General features: G+C 42.7%; 1 protein-coding gene across 1 annotated transcript in view; it reads right to left on the bottom strand.

Moving 5' to 3' along the window:
- Positions 1–12,791, bottom strand: part of PDIA5 (protein disulfide isomerase family A member 5) — a 98,830-nt gene that overhangs the window by 41,119 nt on the left and 44,920 nt on the right. Inside the window, exon 11 of the mRNA XM_041405275.1 lies at positions 8,721–8,857. Within this exon, the coding sequence (XP_041261209.1) occupies positions 8,721–8,857 (137 nt within the window). The remainder of the gene's footprint in view (positions 1–8,720; positions 8,858–12,791) is intronic.

The raw sequence follows: 12,791 nt of genomic DNA, 5'->3' as shown, positions 1-12,791 counted from the left end.
CACAAGAGCATGAAGGGCTTATATGTACACTGGGGTCAAGCTTGCCAGGAGGACAGTCATCCAATTCACACACTCAAATGTGGATTTTTAAAAGCTAAAATTACCTAAGTCCTCTAAAAGACCCCTCTGAACACCTAAATAACCTACAACAAATACCCAGAGAATGAGGCCAGTCTCTCTTCAGCTGCCACCCCTGAGCTGCTCCTTGGTGCTCTGGCAGCTATTCCTATGTCACAGGCTGAGTCACTCGGTAAGGACTCGTTAGGAGAGAGGGAAGGCAATAGTAATGTGAGAAATGAGGCAGCAAATCCCCAAAGAAACTAATGTTCCCTTCACACCACCTGCCACACATTCACATGAAGCTTTTTTTCTGATTGGTATAGCCTTTGCAAATGTCTTCTTTAATAGAGAAAGTAATTGCTCCCAACTGGAGGTGAGCATACAGCAATGCATTTCAAACAAACCTCCCAAATTTCACAACCCCCAAATCCCCACATTTTGCTTACTTTTTTTCTTCCTTTACTTCTACCCTGCATTCTGCTCAACACCCACGACTGCTACCAAGTAAGTTATTCAATGTACACGCCGTGTCCCCAGCACAGCATCATGCCACAGAGCAAGTTGAGATCCAGCCCAAAGGCAGAGCAGCCCACAACACCCCACATTTGCCACTCTCCCTGTTGTGATGCTGAACCACAGCAAGTCAAGGCTCCTCCCTTTTAGTCCTGGCATGAGCTGCTACCAGGTTGAGAGTCATCAGCTCCAGCCATGATAATCTTGTCTGAGCTCTGTGCTCACCCAGGGGCAGATGGGGTTTCCTAAATTTTGGGGCCAAAAAACTGATGTCTGCCACAAGCCAGGGAGCACCGAAGGCAAAATCTTACTTCCTTCACGTTAATCAAGACTGTGCAGAGCTCACACACCTTCCATATCTCAATTCCTGCAATACTGGAGCAGCTTGCAGTGGCCATGGCTTGCTAGATAAAACACCCACGCAAGGTGAAATGTTATCTCCACTTCACAGGCTGGAAAGCGACAAATATTTAGTGACGTGGGTCATGACTGTACAAATCAAAGCAAAGCAAAGCAAAGCACTAAACTTTTACATGACCAGCTCAAGGCCATTGCTTTTATCACTGGATCATCCTTTTTTATGATCACACCTTGCTCAAACAGCACAAACTGCTTCAAAGAGACAATAATCCCATACGAACTGTGTGCTCCAGTATCAGAAGACTGACAAAAAAGATACAATGGTATCAGTCATTACTGTCTTTGCCCCTTCCATTAGGTATCCTATCAAGTTTTACTGCACAAGATAATTATCAGGATTCTTATACTCTTCACATTCCCATTTATATTAAGTACCACTAAAAACCCATATTGATTTTTATTTTTAGATCCTTGAGAAACATGAGTGGTATTGTCATTAAAGGAAAAATCCATGTCAGGTTCTTAATTCTCCTGGCTTGCTGCCTTTCCAAGAACTTCTATTTTAATGGTGACTAAATCTCCCAGAAAATAATTTATGTGATTAGTTTAATGAGAGAGGTCACTACACTGGCAGGTCACTTACGCTGAACTGTTTACACTCCCTAAGATTTTTGGTGATATTCAAATATACATAGTATCAAGCAACATCTTGTTGTAGACTTCCATGCTTTTAAATAATGAAGAACCCAGTCTAAGTGTCCCAGACCTCCTCTCTCTGAAATCAACAGTCAGGACTTGCTCATCTCAGTGGAAGCAGATTCTGAAGCCAAGAATGCACCAATTTCTAACTGGTTTACATGAAGAATGTATCTGCTCCAGAAGCCTGCCAGGAATGTTCAGCTGAGAAGTACATACATACAGTGCACAGAAAGTTGGCACAATTTATGCTTGTACAGGGAAGCATTTTATTATACATCCCATTAAAAATACACTAAGGCAACATTAGAAATAGGAGCCTATGGGACACAGAGAGTCAGGAAACACTATTCTGAAATTGAAGCACATCTTTACTCTTCAACAATCTGTCCAGACTCCTAAACAGCAACATTCATCATCTGAGTGCCCTTACACAACAATTCAGTTTTCAGTGATGTGGGCACTGCAACAGCCCATCCTGACATCTGCATTGCTCCACCAAAATCCCACCAGAGGCAGGCACTGCCTGTGACCCACATAACAGTCCAGAAAGTCTGACTTGTCCAAAGCTTTCTCTAATTACTCTGAAACGAGGAGAACATGGTTCATAGGGTCTGGTGGCCCACAGCAAGCACCCTGACACACAAGTGTCTCCTTGTGTAGCTTCCTATGGGCTAGTACATGTACCTGCATCATGGGGACATGGCATCTGACCAGATTCCAGATGTACAACCTGCCTCACACACTACAGACTTACATAATCCAGACCTGCACAGGTGCACCAAAACCAGCTTCCCAGCTACCCACTGTCTGCCTTTATCCCAGAGGCTCTGCACTGAAGGCCAAAGTACTCACTGAAAACCACTGAAAACAACCAACATTTTATTCTGAAAATCACAAATGTCATATATGACAGGAACAAATGAAAATTAAAGGATGTTTCCATCCACATTCAGTGCTGCTGGATGCTTGGATAACCCACAGGCCTTTAATCTCTACTGGAACAACTGCGTTGGTTGACATTTAAAAAAAATCTTTGATTGAATCATGAATTAGCATGGAAAAACTTTATTTATTTATAAATAATTTAATTTCTTTATTTATCACAGGCTGCCAATGTTAGGCTGCTGCTGACCTATACTAGAAAGGCCATTTTTTTCAGGCTGTAGAGTAGATTATTCTTCAGCCTTTTCAACTCGTGGCCTTTCTGTTGATGCTGCCAACAGACATCCCAATTACAGATCACAACAACATAGCTTGCTTTCAGAAGGAACCAGTGGGGGTCTGGAAGGGAGACTTATTTACTTATAGTTGTAAAACTTGGTTTGAAAAAAATAGATTTAATTTTGTGCACACATTTTGCGTTCACTTTGCTTCATTTTTAAAGTGAGCACTGGATTCCTACAGCCCAATCTCACCACATGCAGAAGTGAGAAACAAAAACAAGGCCACTGAAACCAGTGATGGTGAGCTGGCAGGGAGAGAGCCAAGTTCACTACTTGGTTGGAAGCTGAGGCCTTCTTCTTGTACTGGGCTAACTGGTTGGGATTCTTAATCATGAGTTCACAAAGTCGCTTAAAACCTTGGGTTTAAATGCACTGGGAGGAGGAGGGAAGGAGTGAAGGGTATGAAAAGCTGTTTTGCAAAGCCAAATTGATAAAACCACTCCCTGTGCAATTAAAAACCTGAACAGCTGAATAGCTGACTTTGGAAAGCAGCAACTGCATAATTTATCGGGTTGGTTCATAAAGGTAGAGAAAATAGCCGAGGACAGGAAAGGAATTTCATGGACATTTCAACAACACATGAAAACTGTGATGCACTTTATCATTTCAAGGTTTATTTTTGCACTCTCTTCCACTGGGAGGAAGCAAGCAAAGGTCTATTAGGCTGCATTATCCCTGCTTTCCCTCTTTATCAATGGAGGAAAAACCACAACTGCTCCAATATCCTACTAAGGATATTGACTTTTTTTCTACTTTAAGTCCTGCAATCAGCTTCTATAGTCTCTGAAGGAGCCCTGTGAAGGGGACTGGGAAGAACACAGGTTTAAACCTGAATTTAAGCTCACATACAAGGAAGAAATGTTGCAGGAAAACATTTTAATAGTTTAATCCTTTAAAAAGCAAATGCACACACACTAACAGTACAGCCAAAGCACTTTTTTCTCCTCTGTTTGTTACCTCTGGCATCAGTACTGGACCACAAACTTTGCTCTGGCTGATGGGGTACAAGAGAGGGCAAAGCAGCCCCAAACAAACATCAGGGGTGACTGACTACAACCACCAGCCAGCATCAGAGACTCCTCAGGTCTGTGCCTGCTGAAGGTACAGGGGCAGGCTACAGCCCACAGTGGCACAGGACATTATTCTGCATGAGGCTGCAAGAACAGGTATCCTTTAAAACATTAGCAGTGTCACTTGTGTTTACAAAACATAATGAAAAGTAACTCCTGTGCCTGAACAGCAGACACCTCCAGAAAACATTTCTGAGTTGACTTGAATTTCAATCCTGGACTTTAAACACCTTTCAGTGGCATTTGAATTGACTTCTCAGGTTGGGTTTATTTTGTGACTGAGATGTGATATGGAGAAAAATGCTGAGGAAAATGTAGAAAGGATAAATGCGTAGGGGTTTATTCCTTCAACAAAACACAGTCAGAAAGACTGCAATCCTCACTAATTTGGCAAATATTTTGGACATAATTATTTTTAAAATTGCATTGGACTCAGCAAACAGTTTGATGAGGAAACTGAAAACACAAACAGGGCTTTTTTTTTCATGATCAAGGGACTCAGGAGCATTTTAAGTCCCAGCAAGTCCCCATGACACTAAAGCATTCAACAACACTTGACTGGCAGCATAACCCATATTTAGAGACATTCAGGACCCAGCTGTCATCTTGGGCATCTAAATAAATCGATCAGCTGTAGGCATAGATATCAAGAAGCACATACAGACATGGAATCTTTATTCTCATTGCTAGCAGAAGCTTATCATAAGCAGCAACAGTGCCTTTAGTTATGTTATAGTACAGAAATAACTTTGGTTGGTGCAATAAATCCTTTGTTATAAATTCAGAAATAGGCCCACTAACATAATTGCTACCTCAAGTTACCAAATACAATCAATCCATGTAAAAACACCAAATCCTTTGGGAGAGAGGGCCCTTTCTTTATTCTTTTGTACTGTGCACAAGAACCCAGTTTTTGGGTACAACAACACGTTGACAAAACACTTCAGATGTTTGCAAGATTCCAGTCTGGATATATCCAGGATAACACTAAGCTCACCACCAGAAATTATGAAATTTCAGCAAAATATGAAAGTAAGGAGCACAACACTGCACACCCTTCACAGATGGCTGGGGAGGAGAGTGCCTTCAGAGCCTGACTGGCTGGGTCACTGTTTACCTATGCTAAATATTCAGATTTATTGAACATCCTCTTAAGGGCTTTACAAAGGCGTTTGAGAAGGTTAGAAATCCTGCTCTGTGTCCCCAGTGACCTGTGAAACGAAAGCAGGATGAACTCATCCTGCCCACCCACACTCACCCCTGTTGCTCAGGGCCAGCAGTAATGACCTGCAGCAGCACATCTTCTGTTTGATGGTTGTGGCAAATTACTGCACGAAAGGGATGGTGTCTCTGATCCCAAGAGGTGCAAGCTGCATGCTGCAGACCTTCCTGATGCGTTTAAAACACACTAGCTGCTCTCCTTGAACTTAGTTATGCTAGGCAGCACTTAAAATGCTGCCATGTCCTTGGGCTAATAAGTGCAACTGATTGTAAATAATTACAGTGTGGTCCTCAGGGATGATCATTAGTACCACAGGCATGGAGACCCAACTGGCCACATCCATCACAGTGCCTAATGGTGCAGTTCACAGGTATTTACCTGGGATGTGTTTGGTTCAGCTGTATCTTCAGCACTGGGGGAAGAGGGCAGATAAAATGCTGTCAATTCCCCACACATCTTTTCATACTTCACTCTATTAATGCATTGGTCACCAGAAGATGCAATTAAAGCATCACTGAAATAATTATCTTATAGCAAAACAGCCCCTCATGTATGTGTGATGGTTTGGGCTGGGATAGAGTTTCATTTTCTTCACAGTAGCTGGTATTGAGCCATGAGTTGGGTTTGTGCTGGTAACTCAGGGATGTTTTAGCTATTGATGAGCAGTGCTTACGGAATCCAGACCTCTTCTCCTCACCCCATCCCACCACAAGGAGGCTGGGGCTGCACAAGATGCCAGGGGACACAGCCAGGACAGCTGACCCCAAATCACCACAGGTGTATCCCAGACCATATGGTGTCATGCTCAGCATACAGAACTGGGGTAAGAGGGAGAGGGTGGGACATTTGGAGTGATGGAATTTGTCTTTCCAAGTTCAGCACTATGTGTGATAAAGCTCTGCTCTCCTGGGAATGGTCAAGCAGCTGCTAGTCAATGCAAAGTAATAAACAAATTCCTTGTTTTGGTTTGCCTGTACATGGCCTTTACTGTTCTTATTAAACTACCTTTATTCCACAAACCCGTGACTTTTCTTGGCTTTACCTTTCAAACTCTCACCCATCCCACCATGATGGAGCAGGTGTGTGAGGCTGAGCTGTGGCTGAGGCTAAACCACAACAGTGTGCCAGAAAAACTCCAAGTCACGTGTATGCTGTGTGGTGACACAGGAGTTTAAGTACTTGCTAATTCCAGGCCAGTGCTGAAATCCCCTTGATTACTCTTAGTTACACAGAAGTATATCCTGTGTTATGAGCTTATTTTATAGGTGTTTCAATTTTTTTTTTATTAATACACTTTTAGAAAAAACATCCCCAGCATGAGCTACCAAGGTTAAAATAAGTAAGACGCTCACTGGTTTTACCACTTCTTTTACTGGAATAATTTATCTCCTAATATTCATAAGGTGACACCATTAGCACATTTAAGAAGTGCTGTGAGAGGAGTTTTTAATCATGGAGATAACTGTTTATGATAGTTGTCTGTCATTAATCAGTTTGCAAGCCTCATACTCCCTGCTGAGGATGCTCAGAGAGGATTCTTACCAACACAGATCTTTTATACATGTACGAGCTGGATTCTGCACGTATTGCCATTACCACCTGAATGTAAATAAAATGCCCCAAATATTCGAGCTGCATTTAAAATGGAGTTGTTCTGGCAAGGAACACTCTTCATCCCAATTCTGAGCAGCTAGAAAATGTTATCAGAAGATTGTGACAGCCCAATTAAAGCATTTGATTTACTTTCAAAACAGGATTGGCCAAAGCACTGCTGTACCTTAGTGCAGAATGCCCCTTAGTACAAGAGAGTAAAAGTTGCTGTCTGAAAGCACCCCTGCTCTCAAAATAAGTAATGCAATATTGTTACTCCTAAAACTGTTACCTGTGTTCTTGAAAATATTAAAAAAACACTAAAAACGGAACAGAATCCTACTGAGATTTAAAACTAACTTGAGCCTACTATAAAATTTGATTGCAGTTTTATGTATTCATCTATTTTTAATCTGGCTTCCTAAAGGAGTAAGTTTTGCAGGGCCAACTGTTGATTTCTTCCCCCTCTTCTTCCTCCTGAATACATGACCAGACTCCTTGTGCATTTACAAACTCAAAAAAAGCAAGCTTTGAAGTACTACTAAGTGTGAACACGTTGAGAGAGAGGAGACACTTCCCCCATGTCATTGTGCAGAGAGAGGGAAAGGAGGCAAATTTAGGAGCCCCATTTGTGCTTGGCAGCAGCCGCTCAGCAAGCACACAGCTGCTGAGGAGCAGCAGCCCATGCTGTCACTTGCACACCAGGGTGCAGGGAAATCTGGGGAAGGAAGGATTTGGGTAACGAAGGATAACTCCTGAGCAAACCAGGCCTCATCAGTTCTGCTCCTTGTGTTTGGGGTTTCAGAGCAGGCACTCATCTCCGGTCCCACTTTCATTAGTACAAATAATCCAGGGAACACAGCGACAGAACAGCAGTCAGTCCCCTGCTTCAGTGGACCAAATTCTTAGACATTTCATCAGGCAGAGGAAATTCATTATGGTATGTTTTTCAAATGAGTCTTATGAGCAGACCTTCAAAAAAGGTATTTTGGAGCTAACTCCTGCTGGCTTAAAGGGAAGCAGGATTTCAGCCTCTGTGCCAAGACCCTCAGCTGTCAGCACACAGTCTGCCTCCAGAGTCCTAACCTTTAAATCTATGCACTTGAAAAGGAACATCCCACCCAATAGTGCTGCCAGCACAGCAGCAAGAGGAGACAGGAGCTGTGTGTCACACAGTGTAGCAGATTCAAGCCTGAAATGTCCATCACAAACACAAACAATTGGAAGAACCAGATATGTAGCTGAAACAAGTTACATCCACAGTGAACTAAGGTTAATGCACTCTTCTCTTCCACCCATCAGCATCCAGGAGGGCAGTGTGGCTGGAACAGCTTCCTGAAGGCAACCCACTGCATTTTATTTGTCAAGCTAAAACCTCGAGCCATGAAAAATATCATTTCAATGCATTTTCAGCAGAACAATAAGCAGTATCACCACCAAGTCCACATTAGTTATCAAAAGTCCTGGGGTCTTTCTAAACTTAGGGCTAGTTTTGGCACAGTTCAGCACAATATATAATGACAATCACCTCTTACACTTCCAGAGAAACTGCAGCAGAGGAATGAAAATGCTCAAAATGACATAGCAGTAGCCATGGACAAAAACCCAAGAGCTCAGGGTTCTCGAGTTAGTTGTTCAATCAATCAGAGTTCTGCTTTGAAAGCAAACAATACTGAAGAGAAGTTGGAAATGGGAAATCATGCTGTAAAGTGATGAGTACCCAGACTATTTAAGCGTGATTACACTCCTCAGTTATGTTTTGACTCAGCCTACAAAGTGTCCCTCTTCCAGAGGCACAGCTCCATCCTAAATGTGAAGTCAGCAACTTCACAAACATTTCATGCCTTGTGTATTTAACAATCATCACAAACAAGAAAAGCCTGGACTTCTGAGTTCACGGTTCTGTGAAGCTTCCATGGAAAAACATCACTGATTTTGTTAGCAAGCATTTGGCTCAGAGAACAGAAAAGAAAACAAACTCACATGGTGCATGGAACATCACTAGCACAGATGAGTGATCTCTTATAAACTTGTCGAAGTCCTCATCGGTCAGGTGATAAACTACATTTTCTTCATCTGCCCAGGGAGTCTCTGGAGCCTGTGGCTGAGGTGCCTGTGGGCTACAAGACAAACAGACACAGCTTAAAGGCAGCTCTCTGATGCTAAGCAGTCATCTTGGCAAGTCAAACTGTAAGGAACCACTTTGTGCAGATGTTCACACATGTCTGACACACCAACCCTACTGAACAGCTTCCATAATTGTACCCATCCAGAACTCACAGGCACTGAAACACAGATAAAACTGGAGGAGGAACAAAAAAATCTGCAAGAAGCTCCTGAGGACAGCTCAGCAATGGAAGGGGATGGAGTGAGGAGATAACCAAATTGCTTGGTTATTTCATTATAGGAATCAAATGCATTTTCTATTACTCTTTTACCCTCCTCAGCAGGATGCTCCCTTTCTCACAGCATTCGCACTTTGTAGCTCACAGGAGTCATTGCAAATGAAAGAAAAAAGCAGTGAGCAGAAACAGCCAATTTAACCCGTCACCTTGGATACTGACAGCATGATTAGGGCCGGCAGAGAAAGGAGCAGTGTTGGGACCACAAGCCAGCCACACACACCATTTCCCCAGGAATACATGGTTTTACCCTGAACAGACCTTGGGAGCCAGGGAAGCATCCTTATGTCCTCACTCTGCAGTGGGCTTGTAGGCCTAACTCAGCAAAGATACTCAGCTGCATGCTTCACCTGAAAGGCAAGTGATGTGTTCTACCAACATCACTACGACTGCACCTGAGTTCAGCTGACTTTGATGGGTCACAGCCACACAGACTGCTCAAAGACACACTGGCAAGTCTGGAAACTGAACCTAAGCTCCTCTGCAGCTCGTCATCCCAATAAGCAATTGTTTTTGGCTTTTATTAATGTACATTAAAAAGAGAATTTGGCAGCTGTGATCTAAACTATGCTAATTGACATTTTATTAAAGCAGTGTTCACAGAAAAGACACCCAAACATATGAACATTGGGAGCCAGACTTTGAAGCTATTTGTGTCAGTTGCAGTAATGAGTTCCAAACCCCCCCAAATTCCCCAAATTCTTTGGCAAAGTACACGTCTGGATGTGACCCCATCTCTGCTGAAAGCAGATTTACTATTCTTGATTAAAAAGTATTATTGTGTTAGCTGCCTGGAACAAGGAATGGCAAACAGATGATAACTCATTTATCCTGCCTTACTCATTTCTAGGCTGAAAGCCTAGTTTGATAAAAAAAAGCAGAAGAGATGCACAGATTCAGATAGCAAATTCTGTTGATGTAAGCAATAGGTGTGATCCAAGAATATTAAGCAATGCATGCAGAACTGTGATGCACATCTCTGCTGCTGCTTCTGTGATAAACAAACCAAGAAGCAAACATCAAAGTGAAGGGTGGGAGCTGCACCTGGCCAAGCAGCCCAGGGAACAATAATCTCCAGGTATCCTGGCAGGGTGAAGCCTTTCCAGCAAACACCATGCCACTCAATCGATTTGGGAGCTGGGTTGAATAGGCAGAGTATGATGAACATGGACACAGTGCTTGCAAAGCACTGGGAGAACATGGTGTTCAGCAGGGCCTGGTGTGACCTATTTCAGTCAGGAATTAGTAAAGCAGGGCACGGGATGTTTATTCAAATAGCCTAATTTAAAATGCTGAGCATGCTAATGAGCCTACAGAGGAGGTGGTAGGAAACACCTCAAGGCCTGGAGAATGCAACAAGCAAAATTTAAAATGTCATTCAACACTGAGACAAGGAACACCCACCACCTGATTAGGATGACAGAAGTCCAGAAGAGCTATCAAAAGCTAATTCAATTGAGATCACAGGACTAGTTCTTGATTTAACAAAGTAGCTGATGCTAAGGAAGGGCCTGAGGGGAATCTATAAAAACAGCAAGACAAACTAAGCAGCTATTGAAGGCAGCTAGAAGCTGCTGGGCTTGCCTACACTCAGGCTGGTCCAGCTGTGTATCTGAATTAACAAAAAAGTGGCATGTAAAAAATAGCATCTCTGCTGTGTTGCATTAAGGCTGTGTGATGGTTCATCTCTATCTTCTCATGAAAACATCTGAATCTCCATAACACACTAGCCAATGCTTATTAGGAAGGTAAGAAAGGTGAAGTATCTGTAAGACCAATACATTAACACACTTCAGCATAAGAAAGAAGCACATTTAGTAAGTAGTTAAAAAAAAAAAAAGAGAGGTGCAGGAGCCCTCCAAACTATCAGTTCTTGTCCTGAGAGGAAAAAGCATGGACAATGATTTAAATAATTCTAACTTTCATTAAGTCATATCATGTTCTCCCCCACAAATGAGCCTAATATCACCCACTTTCAGCACTTTGCCAGTAGTATTTAGAGGGAAAAAAACCAAGAAGAGGGAGAGAGAGAGCTGCTTTTCTGCAGAGTGTACTTATTGTCCACACATAATAGACCATTTCATATTACTCAATGTCTGCTGGATTTGCTTCCAAGACTCTACAAGGACAGCACATGCATGCACAGTATAAAAATGCATTGGCTTTCCTTGCCACGGCCCTGCCATGCCCCTAGTCCTCAGAGTAACATTTTTGTGCAAAAGCTACCTTTCAATATTTTAATATTATGCTGTTCTGAAACACACCCAGTGCACCCTACAGCTATCTCATTGTACTCCTTGGCTTTCCTAAAGCCCTTACCATACCATTTTGACTACCTGTACTGCAGATTCCTCAAAATAGTATAATATTATGAATGTAGCATGTTTATTCCATATGCAATTTTATTAATAATTTAATAGATTGTAATTTAAGCATCAATTACTGGCAAAATGTAAGTACACATAACTACTCAATGTGGTTTCCTTAAAGGTTGTACGTATTACACAAAACAGTGGCACCAGCCTGCTGCTCAGATCATCTTTTGGGCAACTAATAAGCATGCACTAAGTGAGGACAAACAGCTGTCTTTAGCTCTGGACTGCTGAAGTATCAGCCAAAGCCCACAGTGGCTTGTTAGCAGAGATTATCATTGGAAAGAGCTTGCAGCTGTTCTGCTTTCCTCCAGTAGCTGTGTTCACTTGCTGTCACAGCACTGATATAAAGGTGCTGCATATTGCAGGGATTATCTGGATATTATGTGGGCAGACAGGGGGAAAAAACACCCCAACCAACTAATGTTTCACATACGGTAGCCAAGAGATAACCACATCCTTGCAGAACTGAAAAGCATAACAAAGTGCAGGTGATTAAGCCATATCCTTGCTCCAAGGACTGATCATCTCCAAGTTGCTGGAATTGCCATCTTGATCACTCACATTTGAAGACTTAATTGACTACATGAGGCTTAATGACTCTGGCTGAATTCCTCCTCTTTGAGCCACTGGACAATACTTGCTTGCAGTGTTTGTAGCCCCTGATGCTAACAGGCTGCTGCTCTCACTACATTTGTGGGTTCCAAATCCTGAAGCACTCAGCCTACTGCTGCTGGAGACCCTGGGCTACTTGCAACCATATGCACATCCCCAGCACAGCCCCAGTGTACAGCAAAATACATTTATTCTGAGCCAATTTTGCTAAGTTGTACTATTACAATAGTTTGCAACAGTCTGTTCCTTCCCATGGGTTTGTTTCCTTTCATTAGCTTCATTTCAGTATTGTTTCCACAACTGCAGCAAGCAAGGGAGGGTTACAAAGACGACACCATGCCCAAGAGCCTGGCCTCACTGCAAATGGCACTTCTCCATCACCAGATTATCTCAGCTCTCTCCAGCTGCTCCATCAGCTCCACTGACCATGTGGGGATTTGCACCAGTTGAAGACTACACTTTTCCTGTGTGTCTCTGAACAGGTAGTCCCATAGGCTCATTCAGCCCCCAAAATGTTTATGACTGCAAACAGCTCCCTTTAGGTAGAACAAGGTGCTTTCTACACTTTCATGTCATGACAGCAAACACAGATGTTATAAAAGTGACTACCTAACCAGGGTGCCTTGATCTTCAGTTTGTCGCTGTAAGACACTTCAAAAGGCTTC

This window comes from Onychostruthus taczanowskii, unplaced genomic scaffold (genome assembly GCF_017590055.1).
Source record: "Onychostruthus taczanowskii isolate IOZ18803 unplaced genomic scaffold, ASM1759005v1 scaffold10, whole genome shotgun sequence".
Taxonomy (NCBI): domain Eukaryota; kingdom Metazoa; phylum Chordata; class Aves; order Passeriformes; family Passeridae; genus Onychostruthus; species Onychostruthus taczanowskii.
The sequence above is the reverse complement of the archived record's forward strand: the minus strand, read 5'-3'. Positions and strand labels throughout refer to the sequence as shown.